General features: G+C 42.3%; 1 protein-coding gene across 3 annotated transcripts; it reads right to left on the bottom strand.

Annotated features, from left to right (window-relative positions):
* Window positions 1-14,650: 14,650 nt before the first annotated feature.
* Window positions 14,651-27,366, bottom strand: cckar (cholecystokinin A receptor). 3 transcript variants are annotated; one of them, XM_073064872.1, is made up of 5 exons: window positions 26,867-27,366; window positions 26,532-26,783; window positions 23,308-23,569; window positions 23,091-23,218; window positions 14,651-15,688 (listed from the first exon to the last, which is right to left on the bottom strand). In XM_073064872.1, exons 1-5 carry the CDS (start codon window positions 27,045-27,047, stop codon window positions 15,684-15,686), a joined length of 828 nt encoding a protein of 275 aa, XP_072920973.1. In that variant the 5' UTR covers window positions 27,048-27,366; the 3' UTR covers window positions 14,651-15,683. The 3 variants fall into 3 exon arrangements, with proteins under 3 accessions (XP_072920973.1, XP_072920971.1, XP_072920972.1); XM_073064870.1 differs by lacking the exon at window positions 14,651-15,688 and adding an exon at window positions 18,748-21,570 and having other exon boundaries at window positions 26,867-27,364; XM_073064871.1 differs by lacking the exons at window positions 14,651-15,688; window positions 26,532-26,783 and adding an exon at window positions 18,748-21,570 and having other exon boundaries at window positions 26,867-27,363.
* Window positions 27,367-27,861: the final 495 nt, after the last annotated feature.

The raw sequence follows: 27,861 nt of genomic DNA, 5'->3' as shown, positions 1-27,861 counted from the left end.
ACTAAAAGGCTTTTGTATGCCAATAGAGACATAAAGCTGAATGGTTGCGGTAGACCTCAGGCCTGAATGGCTAGTTCTGAAGGCAGCTCTTATTTGTTCATAAAGTCATTTATTAAAGAAAAGACTGGAGCATATTTGACACAGGTGACAATATTGTCCTTGATTACTTTTAATGCTTGGATTATAGGTTGTGACTGGAAGTAACTGACTGAATAACTTAAGGTCTTGGCTAAATACAAGGGAAGAAAACTTAAGATATTTGGTACTTTGACCTCTTTTGTTAGACCACTAGGACTGGAGTGAAACTTGCCCTGTGGGCTGAGAGTTTTTTAATTAAGAAAAGCCTTTCAGCTCATTAGCTTTGTTTAAAGTTTACTTTAAAAACTTGCCCAATCTAATGGTTACCTGCAGCACGGATTTCCTGTTGGTGATTATTCTTGACATTCCAATAATGTACTGTATAGCTGTTATCTTCTGTTAAACTAATGCATAATGCACAAAATTCACATTATACCATTTGTCATGCCAATATACTTAATTTTTTGTAATGTTATTGTTCATCCACTTTACATCACAAGTAGTGTTTTCCACATCCTACAAAACTTAAGTTTTAGTTTAAAATTGAGTGACCAGAATTGTACCTAAAATTGGAAGGTTTCAATGGGAATGTGAAAATTTCACTACTTTCTCCTTAAACTTATACTTCATAAATGCTGTACATTCCATTATTTTTGAAATTGCAGTTGCAGGTTTTCTGAAAATTGAAAGCAATTGCTTCTTTTCCAGCAATTCTTGTGCTAGTTCTGTTCTTCATTGCACATTTCTGCTTTTAAGTTTTTCATATCAATTTATAGCCTTTCCTTTAAAGTTCATTTGCAATTCGTCTCCAAACATGTATAATTGACCTGAATTTTAAACACATTTTTGCCTGCATCCTTCATGCAGCATTTATTTCTGTGTAATCAATAGGCTTATCCAGTTTCTTTCTACAAAGAGCCATTGTAAATGAGTGCAAATCAAGGAACTGACCTCTGTAGTGATTCTTGCACTAGTCTACTATAATACATATTTTAGTTTCCCTTTTGTTAATCCAATATCTTATCCAGACAATAGTTAGTCTTAGATTCCAAATGATTAAACAATGTACGATGCAATGCTGCAAATACTTTAGATTTTTGTTCCTGTTTAGGGTGTTCTTCATTTCTTTTTAGGAGATAAAATGCTATATAATTCTTTATTAGCATCCTTGTCTTTAACGCCACCTTCCTCATGCATTACTAATCAAATATAAGTTTATTCGAAGTATTCTGACTTAGACAAGCAAAACTAGATCAAAAATGAGTCACTCTAGTAGATTCTGAAATATGATTAAGTAAGGTAAGAGCATGCATATAAGCCTTTGGACTAATGCATAAGTACAAAGTAAATTTTGCACTTTCTCTGGACAAGCTTTCAAATTGCAGGTATTAATTTTCAGTTATTCTCAAGAGAAATTGAGCTTAAAGCTGTATATTAGTTGATTTCAACCATTAAAACAGTAAATAGGAACATTAGTTTTAAGATCTCAACAGGATAAATTAATTGTCAAGATTATTAGTTTAAGAACACCATATTTCTTAAATCATGAATATTAAACCTAAGATATGTCATTGATGCTTTTGATCAATTTAAGAAATGTTAAGTCTCTTTAAAATCCCTATTGTACTAGGTAGGCTCTGCCACCACCCAGGCAGTGCACTCCAGGCACCCACCACTTTTTGTTTAAAAAAAATAAACTTGCCGCTCACATCATCTCCTTTGAAATTACCTCCTCACCTTAAATTCATGCCCTTTAGTATTAGACAGTTCAATCCTTTGGGGGTGTGGGGGGGAGGGAGGTGGGAGATGCTCTCTGTCTTCTCCATCTATGCCTCTCATAGTGTTATAAATCTCTTTATCAGATCTCCCTTCAGTAGTCTCTGCCTCTTGAGAGAAAACAACCCAAGTTTGTCCAAACTCTCATTATAGCTCATGCCCTCTAATCCAGGTAACATCCTGTTAAAACTCTTCTGCGCCTTTTCCAAAACTTCAACATCCTTCCTATAATGGAGCCACCAGGAATGTGTGCAATACTCAAGGTTTGGCAAACTAGAATATTAAGAAGCTGCAACACAACTTCCTGACTTAACCTCAATGCCTTGATTAATAAAGGCAAGCATACTATATGCCTACTTAACCACCCTATCAGCCTTTGTAGCCACTCTCAGAGAGTTGTGAGCTTGGACCCCAAGATCTCCCTGCTCATCACTATTAAGAGTTTTGTCCTCAACTGTGTGTTGTCTCTACACTTGACTTACCAAGGTGTAGTTCTTCACACTTGGCTAGGTTAAGCTCCATCTGTCATTTCTCCTCCCATATCTTCAACTGATCTATATCCTGCAGTATTCTTTGTCAGTCTTGTACACTATCCACAACACCACCAGTCTTCATTCATCTGCAAATTTACCCACCCATCTATATTTTCATCCAGATCATTTATATTTATCACAAACAGCATAGATCCCCATGGAACACAACTAATCACAGACATCCAGCTAGAATAAATCCCTTTGACAACTACCCTCTGTCTTCTATGAGCTAGCTAGGTCTGAATCTAAACGGCCAGTTCATTATGGATCCCATGCACCTTAATCTTCTGGATGAGCCTCCTGAGGGACCTTGTCAAATGCGTTACGTAAATCCATGTAGACAACACTCATTAGTTCTACCTTCATCAATCACCCTATCACAAAACCTTAAGTTAAGAAGATGCAAGTTCCCCTGCACAAAGCTACACTGGCTCTCCCTAATTAGGCCATGGTTTTCCAAATGATCATAAATCTTATCACTAAGAATTCTCTCCAGTAACTTCCCTACCAGTGAACGTGAGACTCACTGATCTATAGTTTACAGGATTATTCCCGTCTTAAATAATGGACATTAGCGATTCGTCAGTCCTCTGGGACCTTGCCTGTGGATAAAGAAGATGTAAAAATATTGGTCAAGGCCCCAGCAATTTCATCTCTTGCCTCGATAACCTGGGTCTATCCCCTCAAGCCCTAGGGACTTAACCATTTTAATACTAAGAGACCCAACAGTATGTCCTTTACCTCAATGCCCTAGCATATTTATGTGCTTGATATTGATCTCATTAAAGACCTGATCTGGAATGCGCTGCCAGTGCAGGTGATGGAATCAGGTGTAATCAAGCCATTTGAACAGGCGGTCCAAGAAGCACGTAGGCAAAATGAAGTTGGGCAAAAAGATCAACTTGAATATGGTGGACTGAAGATCCTGTTTATGTGCCATACTCCTCTGGCTATAAATTTGCTATATAAGCCTAAAGAAGTAACTTTATTCTTATCTTTGATACCAGAAGTTGTATCATGACAAGAAAGCTAACGGCACTTGGCTTATTTATGCAGAAATGGTGCAGCAGTTTAAAATGAACACCTGCCAGATTCAGCTCCAATAGTTTGAAATGTGCCAGAATGCTAAGAGTTTTGAAAAAATGTGTCCTGCTGTCTGCCTTATTGCTTCATGTGTTGTTTTCCTTTTATTTTGATTACTTTTTATGGAGATTCAACATTTTATTTATTGACCCACTTTTTCAACGACTTAAATACCGTATGTTTTACACTGAGAAGGCAACTAAATTATTAGAACATTTCTGTGGCCTGCAATAAAATAAATCTCATACTATAATTAACTGTATAATTGTACATGATGTTGCCCAATCTATGACCTTTAGTTTATGCAAGAGATCAGCTTGGACACAGTTCTTCACTGCCCCCAGCAACTTCCAATTTCCCGCAGCATCTGATAAATAATATTTTCATTTTTCAATTGCCATTAGAAATTGTAGCCCATTTCTATTGCAGTTTAAATGTCAGAACATGGTTTATGGTGCATAACACAATGTCCATTTTCTGGTCTTGCTTTCCAGCCACACAGGTTATGAAGGTGTGCAAGATAGCTTTCTAGTCAGTAGTAATGTTCCAAAAATGTAGGTCTTGCCACTGGTCACGTCAAGGGAAAGGGTTAAACTGCCTTGCTGAAGTGGTCATTGCCTGCCGTTTGAGATGTGCAAGGGCCATTCTCACCCCCAGGGAACTGATTAAATGATCAAGATTAGTGGGATGTTGCCAACAACTTGATTACTGAAGGAGTGAATGTAAGGTAATCAATGAATTAACTGAGGATTTTTTGTTTTTTTTTAAATTATTCATTATTTGTGATCTGGCTGTCACTGGCAAGGCCAACATTCATTCCCATCTTTAATTTACTGTGAGGTGAAGGTGGTGCTTTCAGCTGCTGCTGTCTTTCTAGTGAAAGTAGATGAAGTGTTGGTGTGAAGTTCCTGAATTTAGACAAGAGCAATGAAAAAAACAATATATTTCTAATTGGAAAAAATGGGTGACTTGTATGTGGGTGGTGTTCCCATGCTCCATCAGTTCTGGTGATAGAGGTCTGGAGTTTGAAAATGCTGTCTAAGTAGGCTAGGTAAGTAACTACAATCCATTTTCTTAAATAAAAGGTGGAACAAACTACAGTCACTGTACACTGGCAATAGGATTCAAAATTTCAGGATGTTTGAGGAGGTGCTAGTCAAATGGTATGTTTTGTCCTCATTGGTACTGACCTGCTGAAGTGCTGCACTCATTCATGTGGGAACAAAGTGTTCCATCACCCTTTTTTTGTCTTAAAAATGTAGGGTGTCAGAAAATGAGGAACTGCCTACCATCAGCTCACATAGCCCAAGTAATTGTGTTGGTCCATTTGAGTTTCTTGTTAATGGTGACAGCCAAGGTTCTGATGGAGGAGGATTTGGTGCAGTGATTGTCATGGTAATGCCACTGAATGTCATGGGAAGGTGTTTGTGGCATCTTTTGTTAGAGATGATGAATTGCTTTACACACATCTGATGTAAATGTCATTCCAAACCTGAAAGATGATTCAGTTTTGCTGCAAGCAAGGATTGGCTATTTGAATATTTGTGAGTAGAATTGAACATTTTGCAATCAACAAATATTTCAGCTTTTAACATTATAAAAGGCACGGCATTGATGAAGCATCTTAAAATGGCTGTACCTCGAGAAATTTCTGCAGTGATGTATTGGGATCGAGATACTGGCCTCCGGCAATTATATTTAAAGTTTTTGGAACTTTAGTCAAACTAAACCCTTTTCCTGGAGGTAACTAGAAGTCTATTTATTAGATATTGTAAAACTTCCTCGTATGTTGAATGTAGAGAGCCCTCTGTTGCATAAAAGATGCAGCTCTTTTCAATGTTGAAACGATGCTGTAAAGCAATTTATGCTGTATGTGTTCAACATGTCTCAGACTTAATTGATAAACTGCTCATTTTGACAACAATCAGGAAATAATTTGCATATGGAATTATATGATTCATACTTGGCAGTCATTGTTTTGAATGTGATGAGCAGTAATATCAGAATGAAGAAAATGAAGTGGAATCCTTTATCTGGGGCAGAATTATATCATTTGACATGTTGTCAGTCTGGTAAGCTTTTAAATAAACTGCTTACTTTCGGTAAACAACACCTTTTGCAATGCATGAATGGTGATATTGATTACCTTCAAATCAAATGCTATCTTCTGTTTGCTCTTTTGCTGCCACATTTCATCCCAGTTAAATAACCACCAGTAGTTTATCTCTGTATTGTATATTGATGAAGACTGCATTCCATCATCATGAATGAATTTTTATAAATGTCAATGTCATATGCATTCCTGAAAGCAAAGCATGTTAGCCATAACATTAGATTTTTAAATTGGACATAGAAATTTAGTATAATTAATGTATTTAAATAATTTTGTCTGGGCCATCATTATGGTGGCAGTGTGGCATAATCTTAAAATACCATATCAGCACATGACTGTTGCATTACTTGTAGATTGTAATAGTGTTAAACAATAACTCATTCCTGCTCAAGCAGTAAAGGAGTAACTGAATTCTAATAATGGTCCTGCTAGAAAACCTATATGCAGAGTTGGTCTTTAAGGCCGCTGATTCCTGTGGAAATGTACCTCTGATTTGAGTTAATGCTATAAGCAGTGTGAAGCAGAGAGGAGACTGGGGGTGGGGAGTGGCTTGAGTGTAGTTTTTGTTTGTATTCATGTGACTAAAGTTCATTGTGGTTCATTTATTGTCTAAAAAGATGAAAGGAAAATGACACACTTTGCTATCCGATAACGTGACCAACCCCAACTCATTTCCCTGATCTCAATCTTTATTGCGGTGTCCATGAGTTCCTTAACTGAAGAACGACAGGTTATAGTCACCGTTAGCATCACAGTGTCTAGCTTGAATTTTGTCTGCAAAATCAAATATTTTTAATAATCTAGCCTAAGATTGGCAAAGGCAGGGTTTTTCTAGCAAATGTCAGGAAATGTGTTGTCCTTTAATTATTGGAATCAGCAATTTCTCATAACATTGTTAGCAGCTTTTTTTTATTCTAAAGCTGTCCAATTTCATATGAAATAATGATTCAGAAAATGTAGCCTGGCAGCTGCAGCAACCACTTCCTTACCATATTTCTCCTGTCATTCAGCATTGCGGGAGGCCATTTAACCTATCAACTAATGGTGGTTCTCAAAGCAATCCCAGCTCCCCACGAATTTCTTGCTGGCTTATTTATCATATTCATTAATTCCATTCAGATTGTCTTCCCTCCCACCTACATTAGTAGCAATTAACAGTCACCAAGTAGCCCACCAACCCAACAGGCTAATGATACAAAGATAGCTGGAGGAACGGGGTAGTGTTGAGGAAACAGAGACTTAGTTTAGGGAATGGGCAAAGAAGTGGCAAATGAAATACAATGTTGGAAAGTGTATGGTCATGCACTTTGGTGGAATAAATAAACGGGCAGACTATTATTTAGATGGGGAGAGAATTCAAAATGCAGAGATGCAAAGGGACTTGGGAGTCCTTGTGCAGAATACCTAAAAGGTTAACCTGCAGGTTGTTGAGTCGGTGGTGCAGAAGGTGAATGCAGAGTTGGCATTCAGTTCTAGAGGTATAGAACATAAGAGCAGGGATGTGATGTTGAGGCTCAATAAAGCACTCGTGAGACCACTCTTGGAGTATTGTGTGCAGTTTTGGGCTCCTTATTTTAGAAAGGATATATGACATTGGAGAGGGTTCATAGAAGATTCACGAGAATGATTCCACAAATGAAAGGGTTACTGTGTGAATGACATCTGACAGCTCTTGGGCTGTATTCCCTGGAGTTCAGGAGAATGAGGGGGGATCTGATAGAAACATTCTGAATGAAAAAAAGCCTGAATAGATTAGATATGGCAAAGTTATTTGCCACAGTAGGGGATTCTAGGACAAGAGGGCACGACTTCAGGTTTGAAGGACATCCTTTTAGAACTGAGATGCGGAGAAATTACTTTAGTCAGAGGGTGGTAAATCTGTGGAATTCATTGCCTTGAGCGGCTGTGGAGGCCAAGTCATTGGGTGTATTTAAGGCAGAGATAGGTTCTTGATTAGCCAGGGCATGAAAGGTATGGTGTGAAATCTGGGGAGTGGGGATGACTGGAAGAATTGGATCAGCCCATGATTGAATGGTGGAGCAGACTCAATGTGCCGAATGGCCTACAATCTGCTCCTATATCTTATGGTCTTACTTTTGGAAGTGAGGAAGAAACTAGAAAAGCTGGTGGAAATCCATCTTAGTCACAAGGGGAATATTGATACTGCATTTTGGTGATTGGATTGAACCTAGGTCGCTTAATAGCTGTTGCATGAGTGAAAGAGCAAAAAACAGATGCACTACTACTATGTCTGCACTGACCATTAAGCATCATCATCATCAACAAATCCAAAGTTCGAGGCCTGGAATTCAGGGCCAATAGTAAAGTATAAAGGTGGATTGGAAGTCCAGAAGTCGAGGCCCGATGGTCATGTCCACTGGGGAAGTCAGAGGCCCATGTCTGCAAATCGAAAGGAGGTTGAAGGCCCAGAGACAGCCCGCCCTGAGGTTGGAGGGCTGTGTGTGCAAGTGGGTAGGTGGATGGGAGAGAGGAAAGGGACTTCTTCTTTCCTATTCTTTTACTGAACATTGTGGGTACTTTGTTTGCACTGGAATATGTGGCAACTCTTGTAGGGTGCCCCTAGCACATACCTAGGTTGTATTGGTTATTAACGCAAATGATAATTCTACACTATATGTTTTAATGTACATGTGATAAATAGAAAATGATGCTTCAGATTCATTTATTTTCTAATTCCCACTAGTTACCCCTCCAGATTCAAGGCCTCACATACTAGGGGCCATTTGCAGAGGCAATTCACGTACAAATCAGTACATTTTTTGGAATGCGGAAAGAAGCTAGATCACATGGAGGATGCAAGTCTACGGAGTCCTGAGGAGACTATGTAAATCCACACAGAGAGCATGAGTGGTCATGACTTGTTTCTGATCTGAGGCAGCAACTCCATGACTTGTGTCAAAGTAGCTGAAAAAAAGCCAAAACCTGCTTGAGTGCAATGAAATTAAATAACCTGTTAAAATTCCTCAGTATTATCCTCTGCATTTCCCAGCCAATTATAAAAGTGGAGTCCAGGATGAGTAATTTTTATTGTCTCTCCTTAATATTTGGGACTCGACTATTGGCCCATGTCCCTCCATCAATAAGAGATACTTCATGTGGTTAACAACTTTGAACAGCAGGCACTGTTGCAGTGCAAAAGCAGGAAAGCAGTTTACAGTTAGCAAGCTCCAACAATGGATTTCCTTCAAACAAAAGGCAGCAAAACAAGGTTTGCTTCACCTTGCTCAGGTTTCTTGGCTGAGCGTAATATGTCACTTGTCTGTTGGCAGCTAAAGCAGAAGATTAAATTTCGTCAACACCTGAATTCATTGCAGATCCCCATTGTGTGGGATATTTGAATCACTGATTGTCCTAGCTCTCTGCATGATATGGATTGCTATGTCTGGTATTCAAACTATTTTTTTGCAAAGAAGTACTATGGGTAGAAATTTCTCTAGCAATAGCACAAGAAAAACAACTGAAAATCTGTTTAATGTTCACCCCCCCCCATTAAATTAAATGAACCACCCATATGCTGAAACCCAATTTTCACAAAGACTCCCTTGTCGCTAGAGAAATGTCATCAATAGAATGCAGATTGTCCTTACCAAATTGTACAGGAAATTATATGGTTAAATTAATTTAGTATTGCCACATGTGCTGAGGTATAGATCAACTCATTACATCCGTAATTGAGATAAAGTGGCACATGGATACATTGTAGGTAAGTGTATGGCCATGCCCTTTGGTAGAAGGAATAAAGGCATAAACTATCTTCTAAACAGGGAGCAAGTTCAAAACTCAGAGGTGCAAAAGGACTTGAGCGTCCTAGTGTAGGATTCCCAAAAGGTTAACTTCAGGTTGAGTCGGTAGTAAGGAAGGCAAATGCAATGTTGATTTCGAGGACTAGATTATAAAAGCATGATGGTAATGCTGAGGCTTTAAATGGCATTGGCCAGACCACATTTGGAGTATTATGAGCAGATTTCAGTCCCATATCTAAGAAGGGATAAGCTCGCATTGGAGAGGGCTGAGAAGAGCTTTGTAGGAGAGATCCTGAGAATGAAAGGGTTAAGGAGTGCCTGATGGCTCCGGACCTGTACATATTGGAGTTTAGAAGAGTGAGGGGAGACCTCATTGAAACCTATTGAATATTAAAAGGCCTAGATAGAATAGATGTGCTCCCTGTTTAGAAAAAGATGTTTCCAAGAGTTGGAAAGTCAAAGACCTGAGAGCACAGCCTCAGAATAGAAGGATGTCCCTTTTATAATGGAGATGAGGAGGAATTGTATTAGTCAGAGGTGAATGCATGGAATTCATTGCCACAGATGATTGTGGAGGCCAAGTACTTGGGTATATTTTGTCAGCAGCTCAGGTGAGAGGAGTCTATCGGTGTCAGAGCCCTATGCCAGTCAAGAGAGAGGATAAAATGAGCAGATTCAGGCAAGTCCAGTGTTTTTTGCTGCGCAGACATGGTAAGTGTTGGTGTCAGAGGCCTACCGAAGCTGGGAGTGAGAGTATTAAAAGAGCAGGCTCTGGTGAAGCCAGTCTTTTTATCAGCGGCTCAGGTGAGAGAAGTGCGTGTTGATGTCAGAGAGGATAAAAGGAGCAGATTCAGGCAAGGCCGGTCTTTTTGGGCTGCACTGGCACGGAAAGTGTTAGTGTCAGAGACCTTAACCTCAGCTGCAAATAAAAAGGGTAGCTCAAGCGGAGTGGCCAATGTTGGAGTGTGCCATAGTGGAGTGTGAAGACTTCGGCATAACAGGTTTCAGTGTGAACAGGTGAAGGAACAGTTGAGAAGAGGAAAGCCTTTTTCATTTTTGGTATAGAGTAGTCAGGATGAAATGCCCCCATCAGATGAGGGAATGCAGGATATCTGACAGTTTCCTTGATGACTACATCTATGGGAAGTGTACTCTACTTCAGCGCCTGACTGACAGGGTTAGGGAGTTGCAGCCGGAGTTGATGTACTCAGGATCATTCAGGAGGCTGAAGATATTATAGACAAGACTTTTGAAGAGATGGTCACACCTAGAGTACAGGCATTGGACAGTAAATCAATGACTGCCAGGAGAGGTAAGTGGGTTAAGAAGTCAGTGTAGGGTTCCCCTGTGTTCATTCCCCTTACCAACAAGTACACCCCTTTGGATACTGCTGGGGGCAGAGGGTGACCCATCAGATTGCGACGGCAACTTCTAGGCTGGTGGCACTGTGGCCGGCTCTGAGGCTTGACAGGAAAGGATAAAACCAGGCAATGTGCAGTAGTTAGAAGGGACTCTATAGATTGGGTTCAGAAAGGAGATTCTGTAGCCACAAGAGAGACATCAGGATGGTGTGTTGCCTTCCAGGTCCATGATTTATCAGAGCAGCTGCAAGATCTCCACAACAGCTGAGGTTGTGGCACATATTGGCAGCAATGACGAGGACAGAGAAGGGGAAGAGGTCCTACACAGTGAGTATATAGAGTTACGAAAGAGGCTGAAGAGAAGAACCTCCAAGGTTGTCATCTCTGGATTACTCCCTGTGCCACAGGCTAGTGCAGGTAGGAATGGATGATAGCTCAGAAAAATGGTGCAGGGGACAGGGATTCAAGTTCTTGGATCATTGGAACCTGTACCTGTACATCATAGCCCAGTGCACTTGGACTGGAGAGGAACCAATATCCTGGCTGGGAGGTTTGCTGATGCTACTTGGGAGAGTTTAAACTAGTTTTGCAGGGGGCTGGGACCAAAACCCCAGGACAATAAGGGAAGGATTGGACTAGAAGGTAGATACCAGGGAAAGTTTTGAAAGGCAAAATTGAAATAACAGGTATGATGGGTTGGATAGTCTGAAGTGTGTATAATTTAATGCTAGGAGTATTATGGATAAGGGTGTCGAACTCAGAGCATGGATCAGTACAAGGAAATACAGTGCTGTAGCTATTAGTGAAATTTGGTTGAGAGAGGGGCAGGAATGGGTGATTAATGTGCCAGATTTTTGAAATTGTAAAAAAGATAGAGCAGGAGGTAAAAGAGGAGGTGGAGTTACACTACTAATCAGGGACAATATCACAGCTGCTGTCAGAAGAGACATAATGGAGTGTCAGACACTGAGTCCATTTGGGTGGAATTCGGGAACAGGAAGGGGACAATCTCACTGATGGGATTGTACTGCAGACCCCCTAATAGCTATCAGAACATTGAGGAAGAGATATGTAATCAGATTAAGGAAATGTGTAAAAACAATCATGTTGTTGTCATTGGGAATTCCAACTTCCCTAATATAAACTGGGACCTTCTTGGTATAAGGGGTTTAGATGGGGCTGAATATGATTAGTTTATCCAGGAAATTTCTTAAATCAATATGTGGACAGTCCAATGAAAGGGGGGGGGGGTGGTGGTATACTGGACCTAGTGCTGAGTAATGAGCCTGGCCAGGTCACGGGCCTTACAGTGGGTGAACAGTGACCACAAATCCTTATCTTTCAGGATAGCTATTGATAAGGATAGGTATGGTGCTTGTAGGAAAATTTTAAACTGGAGTAGGGCCAATCAGGCAAGAACTAAGAAATGTTAATTGGGAACATCTTTTCTGTGGGAAGTCCACATCAGATATGTGGAGTGTATTTAAAGATCAATTGTACTGAGTACCGGAAAGGTATGTTTCCATTTATTTAAAAAAAAACAGGGATGGAAAGGTTAGAGAACCTCGAACAAGAGAAAATCTGCAGATGCTGGAAATCAAAGTAATACGTTTTGGGGCAAGACCCTTCATTTGGACTGTCGAAGTGTCTGGGTCTGAAAGATCCATTGTTTACTCTTTACCATTGATGCTGCCTGGCCTGCTGAGTTCCTCCAGCATTTTGTGTGTATTAATACAAGAACCTTAAACATCCTGACAGTTGATGAATTTAGTCAAGAAAAAGGAAAATAATGTAAAGCTTTGATAGATAGATAGATAGATACTTTATTCATCCCCATGGGGAAATTCAACTTTTTTCCAATGTCCCATACACTTGTTGTAGCAAAACTAATTACATACAATACTTAACTCAGTAAAAAATATGATATGCATCTAAATCACTATCTCAAAAAGCATTGGAAGTCAGGATTAAATGAAACATGAGTATAAAGAAGCCGAAAGAGAGCTAAAGAAGGGAATTGGGCAAGTCAGGAGAAGCCATGAGAAGTCCTTGTAGGATTAAGGTGAATCCCAAAGCATTTTATACATACATTGAGTAAAAGGATAACTAAGAAGAGGGTAGGACCACTCAAGAACAAAGGGTTGGGGGGGGGGGGAACATTTGCTTGGATACAGAGAATGAGTGTGAGGTACTTAATGAGTACTTTGCTTCAGTATTTACCAAGGAAAAGGATATGGAGGACAGCAAGATCAGTGCTCAGTGTATAAATATGTTTGGGTGTTTAGAAATCGAGGAGGAAGAAGTGTATTAAGGTGGATTAAGTCCACAAGGCTTGATGGGATTTGCCCCAGGTTATTGAAGGAGGCAAGAGACAAGATTGCTGAGTCCTTGACCAGTATCTCTGTCCTCTCTAGCCACAGACGAGGTCCTGGAGGACTGGCGAGTGGTTAATGTTGTACCTCTACTTAAGAAGGGAACAAAGGAAAATCTTGGTATGGACCAGTGAGTGTTGTAGGGAAATTGCGGGCAATAATCCTTAGGGATAGGATATATAAATATTTGGAAACCCATGGCTCATTAGGAAGAGCCAGAATGAATTTGTTTGTGGCAGGTTGCGCCTTACCAACTTGACTGAGTTTTTTTTTGACAAGGTGGCGAGATGAGGGTAGGGCATGGATTTTAGTAAGGTGTTTGACAAAGTCACTCATGGGAGACTAATCCAGAAGATTGCGATACCTGGATCCATGGAAAATGGGTTGCACATAGAAGACAAGGTACTGGTTGAAGGGACATTCAGGCTGGAGCTCTGTAATTAAGAGTTCCACAGGGATCTGTGCTGGGACCTCCGCTGTTTGTGATGTATATAAATGACCTCGATGAAAATGTAGAGGGGTGGGTTAGTAAATTAGATGATGCAAGACTGGTGGAGTTGTGGATAGTGTAGACTGGCAAAGAATACAGCACAATATAGATCAGTTGCAGATATGGAGAGAGAAATGGCAGCTGGAGTTTAACCCAGATAAATATGAGGTGTTGTACCTCGGTAGGGCAAGGAGACAGAATATTGTTAAGGGTAAGGTCCTTAACAGTGTTGCTGTGCAGAGATATCAGGATTCAAGTCCCTAGTTCCTTGAAAGTAGCTACACAGGTCAATAAGGCAGTTAAGAAGGCTTATGGAATGCTTGCTCTTATTAATCAAGGCATTTAATTCAAAAGTCAGGAGGGTGCGTTGCAACTTTACAAACTCTGGTTAGGCCACATCTGGAGTTTTGTGTACAGTTCTGCGTGCCCCCACTATAAGAGGGATGTTGAAGCTTCGTAGAGGGTGCAGAACAGGTTTACTAGCTGGCTGGTTTAGAGGGCATGAGCTACCACGTGAAGCTGGATAAACATGGTTTGTTTCCTCAGGAGCATCAGAAGCTGAGGAAAGATTTGACAGAGATTTCCAGGATTATGAGAGGCATAGATAGAGTGGACAAGAGACTCTCCGTTTCCCAGGGTTGGAATGTCTAATACCATATGGGATGCATTGAAGCTAAGAGGGAGTAAGTTCAAAGTGGTTGTGAGGGGTATTTTTTTTTTTACTTAGCGTTGTGGATGCCTGGAATGCACTGCCTGGTATGATGGTAGAAGCAAATTTTGTATAGGCACATCCAAAAGTCTTTTAAAAGCCTCTAATATGTTTGCCTTAACACAAAAGAAGATGGAGGGATATGCACATGGCGAGTGTAGGAGGACTTTGTGTTTGGGTATTTTTGATTTGCTTTTTAGCTAGCTCAGCACAATATTGTGGGCCAAATGGCCTGTTGCTGTGCTGTATTCTTCTATGTTCTATTTAACTCAGAGGTTGATAGGTTCTTGATTAGTGAGGGTGTCAATAGTTACAGGGAGAAGACAGGAGAATGGATTTGAGAGGAAAAACAAATCAGCTATGATTGAATGATGGAGGAGACTCGATGAGGCAAATGGCCCAATTGTGATCCTATGCCATCCATATTCTCTTCTTGCAGCTGCCATTGGGAAGGAGGTTAGGAGCCTTGGGTCCCATACCACCAGGCTCAGGAACTGTTATTACCCTTTAACAATCAGGTTCCTGAACTAGTGTAGATAATATCACTTACTTTAACACTGAATTGATTCCACAACCTATGGATTCACTTTCAAAGTCTCTACAACTCATTTATTTATTTTTAGTGTTTGCACATTGGTGGTCAGTCTTTGTGTGTAGTTTTTCATCGATTTGATTATTCTTCCACTGTGAATGCCTGCAAGAAAATGATCTCAGGCTAGTATATGGTGATGTATATGTACTTTAACAATAAATTTACTTTGAAATTGTGTCTTGTAGACTCCTGCACTCTGTTATTGCTTTTTCATATAAGGCACGAATGCAGAATCAAGTACTACAGTTACAGGGTGCAGTGCAGGTAGACAACATGGGTGGCAGGGTAGCATTGCGGTTAGCGTAATGTTTTACAGCAGTAGTAATCAGGGTTCAATTCCTCCCATTGTCTATAAGAAGTTTGTATATTCTCCCCGTGACTCAGTGAGTTTCCTTCGGGTACTCTGGTTTCCTTCCACATTCTAAAGATGTTCAGGTTAGCAAGTTGTTGGCATGCTGTATTGGTACTGGAATTATGGGGAGATTTGCTGGCTGCTCAAATTGTGTTTGTCATTGGTGCAAAACTATGCATTTCACTGTCTGTTTCGATATTTCAGTGTGCATGTGACAAATAAATGTAATCACATCTTTAAATCCTTTTGCATCTCCTGCCCGATGGGTGAGTGGAGAAGAAAGAATGGCTGGGTCTTTGATTAAGCTGGTTGCTTCACAAAGGTGTGAGGAGTATGAACAGAGTCCATGGAGGGGAGGCTGATGTGCTGAGCTGTGTCCACAACTCTCTGTAGTTTCTTGTCACAGTCAGACAGAGCAGTTGCCGTACCAAGCCGTGATGCATCACATAGAATGTTTTTTTCATGCTGCAATAAAAATTGGTGAGGGATAAGTGAGGCACGCAAGATTTCTTCAGCCTCCTAAAGAAGAAGCCTCACAATCCACCTTGTTATGATCTTGCACTTTATTATTTGCACTTTTTGGTGGCTTTTATTCTTTTCTGCATTGAGTGTTTCCCCTTATTCTAGCTCAATGCACTGTGTAATGACTTGATCTGCTTGAACAGTATAGAAGACGAGCTTTTCACTGTATCTTGGTACATATAACAATAATAAATCAGCCCCATCCCCCCCCCCAAAGAAAAAATGTATCCGGTGAGCTTTCTTGAGCACAGTATCAAACTCATTGGACCATTGGGCCAGGGCAGGTTATTGGCAATGTTCAATCCCAGGAATTTAAAGCTGTCTACCCTCTCAACCTCATGCTGTTGATGTAAGCAGGAGCATGTACACTGATGCCATCCTCCTGCCTCCTTACTGATTGAGGTCTGTTGTTCAGGAAGTCAAGGATTCAATTGCAAAGGGAAGTGTTGAGTCCTAGGTCTAGGAGTTCAGAGATGAGTTTTCATCAAATTATGGTATTGAAGGTGATCTGTAGTCAGTAACCAATAGTGTAATGTAGTGCTTTACTCTCCAGATGCTCCATGGATGAGTGTAGGGCCAGGCCTGCGTAGACCTGTTTTAACAGTAGGCAAATTGTGGTTGGTTGAGGTTGTCTGGGGGATGAGCTGCTGTGTGCTATAACTAGCCTTTCACGTACTTTGTGATGGTTGATGTTAAAACCACTGTGCAATGGTTATTAAAGTACATTACCTTGTTTTTCTTAGTTCCAGGATGATAGTGGTCTTAAAACAGGTGGGAATCTTAGTTTGAAGCAGGAAGAGGTTAAAAATGTATGCAAATACTCCTTCTAGCTAATCTACACAGGACATAGCAAGGGACACCATCTGGACCAGCTGCTTTTCACAGGTACAGTCTCTGGATGAGTGATCTTGTGTCTGCAATGGTGACTATAGGTTCAGGTGCCATGAGTTAAATATTCAGAACCACTTTGGGAACTATGGCCTATATAACAGGTTTTATTTTTTCAAAACTTTTACCCATTTGAGTGCATAAGTAAATGCACCTGTTTTCTTGAGCAGCTGTTGCATATTAATGGTTCCACCAGGGGTTAATAAAGCAAAATTTATCTTCCAGTTCATCAGTGCTTTGCTGTAATATCATTTGCATGGAAGTGCTGTTTTCATTTACTGAATGTCTTACATTATGTGCTGGAGGCCTCAACCATGTTACCAACAGAGAATTCTTGTAAATTAATAGTCATAGTCTAGATTTGTCCCGGTGTCTTTAATCTAGCTGGTGCACAATGACTGTAGCCAAAATCTGAGCACTGTAAGGTGCTGCTGATTGGCTTCAGCGACTGAGGTAAAAAAGGATCCAGTGCGGAGCAGTTGACAAGAAGTGCCAAGAACATGTTTTGCATCGTTAATGGTATTCGGCACCATTTTACTACTCTGGACAGGCAAGTACGAGAGGGTTAAAATATCTACTGTATACTCTAGACAGAACCACCTTCCTGTGCACTTTCATGCCTGTTGCCTTGCCAGCCATCGACATTGAGGACCTTCTCATGCCCTGAAATTGCAAGAGTGCCTGGCAGATTCTGGCTCAAATGAGGGAAAAAAAGCATGTTCCTTAGCAGGGTCTGGATAAAAGCAATTCTCCTTGAACATTATTCATAGATGTGACCTTCTGCCAGCTCTCCTCTCCCTCTCTAATAGACATTGCCTTGGCTTTAGAAGGTAACATGCTATCATAATAACAACCAGAAGCAATTATCCAACCGTTATACCGTAAGGGCTTATCAACAACTTAAACGATTGTTAGGAACGAACTGTTTGAGTTTGAGGAGGACCACTATATAGCCAGCTGATGTCATGTGGGGTTATTGATGTCACATCAACTAGACCATGCATGTTTTTAGAAGACTCTTCACTGTCACCACACTCACCAATATCATGGTCTGATTCGATTTGCCCACAAGTTGATTGCGTGCCATGGGCAGAGAAGGAGACAGAGACCAAGTTGTTGCCTAAACTAACTAGCAATTAATAAAACAATGCCCTTTTTAAAAGCGACTTTTATCCTTTATTCATATTCTACCAATCAAGGACCTAAATTACACTAACCCGCTATTCTCAGCTGCTCTGTTCATTCCCATCATCTTCCCCAGATTCCACTTCTCATTTATCCTAACATCTTGCACGGCTTTGGGATACGGGAGGAATCGCGTACAAACACGGGCTCCAGGTAATCTGCACCAGCAATCAGGATGGAAATCAGTGGAGCTCTGAATGACCACAAAGCTATAGGTGAGGTTTCCCAAGATCTGATCAGGGCGTCAGACATTTTGGCAGTATACGACATTCCGCAGGTTCAGATGTTTTCCGCTTGTGGGATGGGTGGGAGCTGAGAATTTGTAATCTGGAACTATTATTGTAGTAGAGGTATTCAAATAATACAACCACCCTAAGTTGTGCTGAAATGTTCTCTTTCTATTTTCTTTATATATTTCTGGGGGTGGGGGGAGCGATGCATTGTATTTTATATTGCGTAGAATGTGGTAGGGGAGTGGAAGTGTGTAATTAATTCCAAAGTCAAAACCACCTTTTTGTTCACTTTCCAAAAATATCAAAGTGGAAAGTATCAAGTAGGGAAGGTTTAGGTTATGGGCCCTGTGCGGGCAAATGGTACAAACTGACATAAATAATTTGGCCGATAAGATCGATTTGAGTCACTGGGCGTGTTCCCGTCCAGTACATCCAAGGTTTTGGATAATTAACCCCCCTCCCCTGTTTCTGATCTTATACGGTTTAGGATTGTGTATCCGTTGATTTGTGCTGACTCGGCCATCTTATCTGGTTTGGGTTTACTAAATTGATATTTTGTTCCTTTCTCGCGGTGGCAGGTGCATTAAGAGAAGATAAGTGGGCTTATTAACTGATAGTGTGCAACGGCGGGTCTAGAAGGAACACGCCGGGAGAATGAAATAAACTGCGAACGGAAGCAAAATTAATAACGACCTTCTGAGTACTCTCGTTTATTGAAAAGCAAAACATATAGCGAAGGGCACGACACCGTACTTTAGTCAGGTGCAGCGATCTCACAAACTCCGGAACTTTTGGTTACACGTAAATGGAAAAGTACCGCTTGTGGGAGTGCTATGTCAGCCAAGGCATAGCCGACCAGGGTTGCTCTAATCGTGTTCTAATATACAAGAAGGGACACAAAGCAGAACGTGGCAATTACAGAGACATATCATTCCGGTCAAGTACGGGCAAAGTGTTTGTACGTATCCTCGTCAGTCGACTCCTTCCACTATCTGAAGCAGTACTCCTTGAATCACAATGTAGTTTCCGCCCATCTAGACTTAGCGCAGACATGATCTTCACATCACGTCCCCTTTAGGAAAAATGCCGTGAACATAGGTAACCCTTGTCCTGGGCTTTCATAGATCTGACAAAGGCATTTGATACAGTAGACCGCCAAGGTCTCTAGCGTTTACTGTTAAGACTTGGCTGCCTTGGCAAGTATTTAGGAATATCGAGGCTTCAGCATGATGGCTCAGCAACAGTGGTGCTGAATGAGAACCCTTCCCTGTCAGCAGGCTGTATCATATCACCCATCCTATTTGCTATCTTCATTTCTCCATCCTTCGCCTCATTGGCGAGAACATGCCACAGGGAATCGCAAACACCTATAATGGACAAGAGACTTTTCGACCACAACCGGTTCAAGGTCAGCACCGCCACTATCACGGAATTTCAGTACTCGGATTACAACTCCAGCGCAGCACACTCTGAAGGAGACGTCCAATGTATCCTGAACACATTTGCCAAGGCATATACGACCCTGGGTCTTGTTTTGAATATAAATAGACACAGGTCCTTTATCAGCCACCACCTAACCAGCCATTTATCCAGCCCCCCCCCCCCCATAAAGATGAAGATATCGCCCATGAAATTGGAGACCACTTTTCCTGTCTTGGACGTACTCTCTCCGCTGAAGCAGAATCCACTGCCTGAGGCGCTAGTGAAATCTGTGCAATATTCAGGAAAAGAACTCTTTGAAGACCGCGACCTATAGGGTCAAGAAAACCTTTTGGTCTATAGAGCAATCATCCTTCCTACATCACTGTATTGAGCTGAATGAATCGTGGACCACATATTGCACGCACATGAAAGCCCTGGACCAATATAACCAAGTAAGCTTACGGAAGATTTTGAGGATCGGCTGGAAGGACAGGCGCTCTGGAGGAGGCCAACGTGAGCAGCATTAAAGCAACACCTACTCCGATGGATAGGTCACGTCAGTCAGATGCCTAACTCACATCCTCCCAAACAGATCCTTTACTCCCAGTTGAATGAAGATCAGCGAGCCTGGTGGGCAACGGAAATGCTTCAAGGATAACATCGGAATCAGCCTGAAGAAATTCAACATTGCAACTAACAACGGGGAGACATTGCACCCAATAGATACATCCGGGGGGAAATGTGTTCGAGTGTGAGCTGTACCATACGAGAGCGACTTCTACTGTGCGGCAACTTAGAAAGGATAGATCGAATAACCGAAAGACTCGGAGAATGGTCACAGCTAACTTACTCTAGAGGTGCTCGGCCTCCACAGCCACCAATAGGCAACTCCTGGAGGATAGCATACTCGGCTCGGCACATCTCATCACTCACAACTGAACCAAGAGAGTAAATGGGCGTTGGGCACGTCTATGGCGACTGTAGTAGCAGGTCATGTCGGGATGGTACGAAAAGGCTTTCCAGCTGTATCTCTGTACAGGTGACAATGGTTAAATAATCTTTAACCCGGTTGAAGGATGGAGGGCTGGCGAGGGGGAGAGAGAAACTTCACACCGCCCCTCACTTCAACTCCTTCCGCATGGTTAGTGCCTCGTTTCAGAAATATACATATTATTATGGCACGCTCACTGCAAAATACCCTAGACCCTTAATATAACAATTACCAACAAGAATTCCTCAACAATTACCAATTACCATTGTTTAAACGATTTTCTTACATTCAGCCTTGTTTCAATCGCCAAAAATGGTCACAGGGAATAGGCGAGAGCTATGCATTGTAACAAGAACAAAGCGTGATCTCGACTTTCGATACTTTATTCTCTGGGATTATTGTCAAGGAAGAGCTTCGACCTTTCGTTGTCACGTAAATCTGTTTTCAGAGTTGGTCTCCTGTGTTGATGCAGTACTTGCAAAGGTCATAATTATTGGATAATGGACAAGGTAAATGTTTTTTAAAAGCAGGGTTAAAAGGCGAAAATTCCTGATGGGGAAGTATAAGGAATTCCCTTGCCCCCCACCCCCACCCCCCCGGTCAAGAGGGGGGTGAGACGTTGGTGTAAGTGCATCTGGATAAGGAAGCGGTGATGGTGCGACCCTCGTCCTCAATCTCTCTGGGCAGTGGCCGCTGCTTGCTACAACAGGTAAAAGTCGCGAAGCAAGCCTGGCGGAATCGTTCATTCATGAAACAGTAGATGACGGGGTTTACGCACGCGGACGTGTAAGAGAGCAAATGGATGAATGAAATTGGGGTCCCGGACAGGAATCTGTCGGCGGAAACCTTGTCAAACGCCCGCCAAGCATTAGCACAGAATATAGGAGTCCAGCAGATGAAGAACATGATCACAATCACAATCAGCATGCGGATCACTCGCTTTTTTGCCATTAAATTCGCCGTAGAGCTGCTGCTTCTCGCTCTGCTTATCTTAGCATTAGTAGAGCTTGACAATGGTTGCATTTCGATTGTCCTTTTACGCCTTACGCTCTGCATGTAACACCCATCTCCGTCCTCGTAATTGCTGGCATAGGAGCCGCTTCTCTCTGCGAATCAAACACAGGGAGAAATTTCAGCAGCGGAAACATAGTCCTGTCGCCCGATTTTCCGCCATTCCTTCAACTAGTTGCGCTGACTGCAAAACCAGTTGTAATTATTTGATGCTTTATTCCCCAGGCAGAAACCAGAAGCACAGTACCGGTCCATCAGAGTTGTGAAGTCATGATGTTGTGCTGACCTTTTAACATACTCTAAAATCAATTTAACCTCCCCCTCCTTCATAGCCCTCTTTTTTTTTCTTTCATCCATGTGCCTATCTAAGAGGTTCTCAAATGTTCCTAATGTATCTGCCTCTACATCACCCCTGGCAGCGCGTTCCACACACTCACCACTCTGCGTAAAAAAACGTACCACTGAATTTACCCGGTACTTTCCTCCAATCAACTGAAAATTATGACTCCTCGTATTAGCCACTTATGCCCTGTAGAAAAGTTTCTAGCTGTCCATTCGATCTCAATTAATGCGTACAATTAGCTTGACCCGATGCCTTACTTTGCCACAGGATAAAACACCAGTCACGTTTGTAGACGAATGCCAAACGAGTGGTTGAGAGATGCAGTAAGAACTGCCTAGATATATTCTGAAAACTTCCGAAGCTTTTGGAGTCTTAAGAGTCGAAAGTTATTTATTTCAGAATTAGAAATGCACGGGAAAGCAACTCATACTCTTCAAAGAAGTCATCCAAGAGATGTGAAAGGACGAATTAAGTTGAAATAAAAGGCGAAAAGGACGTATTAGAAAGCACAATCAACGGCCTGGGTTCAATTCCCGTAAGGCGTTTGAGCGTTCCACTGAGACCGCATGCCTTTCCCTCTGACTGCTCCGATTTTCTTCCACAGCCAAAAGACGTACCGGCTGGTAAGTTAATTGATCATTGCAAATTGTCCCGTAATTAGGCTAGAGTTAAGTGGGTGGAGGGGGTGCTGGAGTGGAAGAGACTGTTCCGCCTTATATCTCAACACATAAACAAGCTATCTTTTTTTTTTACAACAAACTATAACGCGGTTTTAACGAATTTGGAGTTTTCAAAGTAAAATTATTTCATCAATAACAAAAAAGAGCACTCGCAGCCCCTATGGAAATCAAAAACATTGGATTCCAGAGATTCAATATTCTATAATATTTCCCATTTCATTAAAAGTCGTTTTCCTATGTCTTTATTCTATTTTACCAATTTTACTGAAGGTTGTACCTAAACTGCAACTGTATGCATATTAATATGGGCTGAAGCCACTTTTTTAAAATCACTTACCAGGTCGGAAGCCGATTAAATGAAAACAGATTCCATTTGTTGCACAACATCAGGATTTGCAAACCAAAACCATGAAATTAATATTAAATTGCCTAACTACTTTTAGGTGAGCTAGGGACGGAGGGCGCCGAGATTTCTGTATGATGATGATGATGATGATGATGATGATGATGATGATGAAGGTCCTAGGTTAAATTAAGGGTAAAATATAACCTCAGCAGCGAAGCAGCGCCCCTTTCAAATTCCCTCATTTACCTTGGCTCCTCTTCCTGCTTTCCATTTCAAACCGAATGCCGCTGTATAGCTCGCGGGATATCAACCCATAAGCAATCATCATCACTATTCCGGGAACCAGAAACAGGATCAGCAGAAGGAAAACATACCTGGAGCGAGCAACAATGCAACCGATTAGTCAGAAGCCACTTCCACCCCAAATTTGTGTTGATAACCTTTGAAAACTTCGATACATTACCAGAATTGTTGAGTGAAGTCATTCGGCCACAGGAGTCGACACATATTGCCGGTGCTGTTGTTTGCCCTGGTGAAGGGAACCAAGGTGTTGTAGATGGGGTACGGTAACATCACCGTAACGGAGAGCAGCCAAGTGGCGGCAATCACCTTGAAGGCGTGAGACTTGGTTTGCCAGACCCTGGATTTAAGCGGTTTACATATGGCACTGTATCTCTCCAGGGAAATCGCCACCAAACTGAAGGTAGAAACACTAACAGAGATACCTGCAGAGAAACAGGATCTATTACGGTGGGGACGAGACACTGTAGATGCGGAGTCTGGAGCATCAAATAATCTGCTGAAGGAGCTCAGATCTCAGAATTGCTGAGTTCCTCCAGCAAATTTCTTGTTGCTCCAGAACCCAATACAAATGGAAATAATTTCAAAATTTATTTTATCATGGTCTACAATTCGAAATATACATTCTTCGAAAGCAGAAAACAGAACCATGTCTAATACCGCTAGCAGGTGTTGATTTTCAAATTGTTGGCTTGCGGCAGCGGTACGTTGAAATACACAATAATAATCTATAAATTACAAAATGTGCTGTAATAAAATTAAATAAGTATTGCTACAGGAGAGGAAAAAGAAACAAAAACTGATGTGTTCATGGGTTCATTGTCCGTTTAGAAACTCGACGGCGGAGGGGGAGAAGCTGGCCCTAAAACGCTGAGTCTCATGAGCCTCCCTTGATGATAGCAATAAGAGGGCAATAAGAGGTGATGGGGCTGCGTAATGGCTGAGGCATCGCCTTCTGAAGGTGTGGTCGATGCTGGGGAGTCCAGTTGAGCTGACTGAGTTTACAGCTTACTGCAGCTTTTTCCGATCTTGTGCAGTGGCCCCTCCAGACCAGACGGCGATGCGACCAGTAAGAGCACTCTCCACCGTACATCTGTAGAAGGGTATGAGTGTCTTTGGGGACATACCAATTACCCTCAAACTCCTAATGAAGTATAGCCGGTGTCGTGCCGTATTTGAAATATGTACATCAGCACATCAGTATGTTGGGCTCAGCGTGGATCCTCGGAGATGGTGACGCACAGGAACGTGAAACTGTTCACCCTTTCCACTGCTGATCCCTCGATGAGGACTGGTGTGTTTTCCTTCGATTTCCCCTTCCCAAAGTCCACAATCAATTCCTTGGCCTTACTGACGTTGGATACAAAGTTGTTGCCGCGACGCCACACAACCAGTTGATCTATTTCGCTTCTGTACACCTCCCCATCACCATCTGAAGTTCTGCCAACAATAGTCGTGTCGTCGGCAAATTTGTAGATGGTGTTTGAGCTGTGCCGAGACACACAATCAAGGGTGTAGAAAGAGTAGATCAGTGGGCAAAGTACACACCCTTGACGAGTTCCAGTATTGATTATCAGCGAGGAGATGTTATTTTCGATCTACACAGACTCTGGTGAGAAAGTCAAGGATCCAGATGCGGAGGCAAAGAGTTTGAACGGAGGGTATGATTGTGTTGGACACTGGGTTGTAGTCAATCAACAGCAGCCTGGCATTAGTATTGACGTAGCTACTGCCTGGGTGATCCAAGGCTGAGTGGAGACCGGGTTAGGCGGGAGTTTATTCTAGTCTCGACCAACCTCTCAAAGCACTTCCTCACAGTAGATGCGAGTGCCACAGGAGCTCACCCTGCTCTTTTGAGCACTGGTATAATTGTCGCCCTTTTGGAGCAGGTAGAAACCTCCGACTGCAGCAGAAAGAGTTTGAAGATGTCCTTGAATATTTCCGCCACTTGGTTGGCACAGGTTTTCTGGTAAAGCATCAGGGCCCGAAGCCTTAAGGTTTACCCTGTCGAAGACATTCTGACGTCTGCCTCCGAGACAGTGATCACGGGGTCACCAGATGCTGTAGGGCCTCGCACAGGTGTAGTTTTATTCTCCCTTTCAAAGCGTAACAAAGGCGTTGAGCTCATCTGGGAGTGAAGCATCACTGCCATTCATGTTGTTAGGTTTCGCTTTGTAGGAAGTAATGGCCCGCAAACCCTGTCAGAGCGGACGTTCATCCGACTCCGTTTCTAATCTCAATCGGACTTCTTGCATAGTTCTGGATCACCGGTCTTGAATGCCACAGATCCTGCCCTCTCCTGGTTCACCCTCGGCTTTTGGTTTTGACTAATCTGTTTATCAACAATTAATTGAAAATGCACCTTTAAATATCTACAACACTGTATTTTATATTAATAAGAGGGAAATTACAGGCAGAGATTTTGTAGCTGTAGGGCCAACCTTATTGAAGTGCTTGTGTCTGTACATCGATTCAGATCCCGTAAACGAACAAGCGACTACGGATTAATTTAAACCTATTATATGCTGCATCAGAATTTACAGTCTGAGCCATTGCGTTATAATTAGTTCATTGTATGTTCAGCTTTGGAAGTGCATCTTACAGCTGAACACAGAACAGCCCAGGCACAGGCCCTTCTGCCGATGTGAATCTCAGTTTCAGTGATCGTGTTCTATCGGCCCATGGTCTGCCTATGCCCCTGCGTTCACTGCCCGATCAGGTGTCCAAAACTTGTACAGCTCTGGAACACGGCTTTTTAAAAGCGAACCGATTAGTAAACAGGGAATTGATGATTAGATAATGTTATTAAACATTTCTTTTCTTAGAAACCGAATGAGACCTTCCCCTGAGGCTGTGATAATATGATTTCAGCCATAAACATGACTGAGACGAGAAACAGTGGAATAAAAGAGTAAATGCAATATTAAAAGCAGATTATATTTAACATGGTTTAAACATTAACCGCCAAGCAAACGGCTACCATCTTCCTCCCGCTGCTAACATGCCTAGCTACAGTTAGGAGCATTCCGTTAACTTTTTCTCGCAGGTACATGCAGTAAATGAATAGGTGCGATTTGAGAGAGAGACAGACTTTCAACTGTTTTAGTATGAAAGCTATGACTCCAAGGTGCCCCTTTACTGTAACGCCTAATACCCGCTTTAACGAGGTTCCCTCCTAGAATAACCTAGTAATGACTTTAAAGGTTGCTTAAAATAATTTGTGTCGATACAGCTAATGCGCCGACAAAAATAAAAACCAAAACAATTCTTAGTAGTGGAATAGAACATGCGTTGGAGGTAAATGGTTTTGCTTTGACTTTCTATTGATGCCACGCCTCTGCGTGGAATTTCACAGTTTTCCACGCATTGCATTGGAGTTTTAGTTACCCATGAAGTAGGCGACGGCCTTGCAGACGGCGCTTCCGAAAATGAAGTCCTTGAGCAGGTTGGGGATGAGGGTGAAGGGCATACAGAAGAGGCACAACATCAGGTCACTGACCGCCAGCGAGAGCAGGAAGCTGTTGGTCACAGTGCGCAGCCGCTTGTTCCTCAGGAGGACGGTGATGATCAGGACATTCCCAAGCACGCTCAACACAAAAAACAGACAGTAAAGGAATATCCGCACAGTCTGATCCAGGTCTGGAAGAGAGATAAAGGAGGCAATATTTGTTTTAAAAGAAGTGTGCATTTGAGTTCCCGTGCGCGCCCACAGCAGTCCCTACCTTTGGGCGGACGGACAGCCTGCTGGCACTTGTCACCCTCGCAGCCGCTCCGGCTCCTGCTCCCGGTTGGACCTGTCACTCTCGGCATCTCGGTGAGATTCAGCAGCAGATGAGAAACCGTCTCCATCACTGGCTCCTGAACGCGCCTCACTCTGCTGGACGGTACAATTGCCCCAGCCATCGGTCCATTTTACTTCCCTGAACTTTTACAGATCATCTTGCATTAAAATATCACCGTAAATATATGCCCGACTCAAAGAATAACGACACTGATGCCAACACGGAAGTTTTATGTCTCTTAAATAGCTGTATTATTCAATGCTTCCTCATTATGGAAGAAACAATTCTGATTTCTGTCCTTTTTAAGTAAGCTTGATACCAAGGGTCGAAGCCCTCTGCGATGACATTTGCCGTGGCTGTCTCAGCAAGTCTCGGTGTGCAGTTTTTTTGGTGAGAGCGCCGGCTGATGTTTGTGAAGCTCGTTCTGTAAACTGCAGGTGCCTATGAACGCGCAGCCCCGCCCCCGCCGGACGCACAAGGCTACGGGTTCACAAGCGGCGGCGGTGAGCATCTATTATTCAGTTCTCTATCTGGAGGGTTTAACCCTTGGCGTCTGCGGATTGCAGAGGCTCCCCCTCCCCTCTGTTGCGGCCCGGGCTCTGGCAAGAGGACGATTTTCAGCCGAAAGACTGGTTCACCCGATTTCCAGCGAAAGATCAGAGATTTGTTCAAGGATCATCACTTTCTCAGAAACAGTTTCCCTGATAAGGGTCTCGACCCAAATTGTCGACTGTTTATTTCCTCCTTGACCTGCCGACTTCCTCCAGCATTTTGTGCAATGCTCCGGATTTCCAGAATCTCTTGTAGTTCTGTTTCGGAATGAGGGAGTTTCTGTCGATTTGCTAGTGAAACTTGAATTTGAGCCCCATATTAGACAAGGGAGTGAAAGTAATCGTCAGGAAATGGAGAGGAGTCTTGACCCAGCAGCAGAGCAC

This window comes from Hemitrygon akajei, chromosome 13 (assembly GCF_048418815.1).
Source record: "Hemitrygon akajei chromosome 13, sHemAka1.3, whole genome shotgun sequence".
NCBI lineage: Eukaryota > Metazoa > Chordata > Chondrichthyes > Myliobatiformes > Dasyatidae > Hemitrygon > Hemitrygon akajei.
The sequence above is the reverse complement of the archived record's forward strand: the minus strand, read 5'-3'. Positions and strand labels throughout refer to the sequence as shown.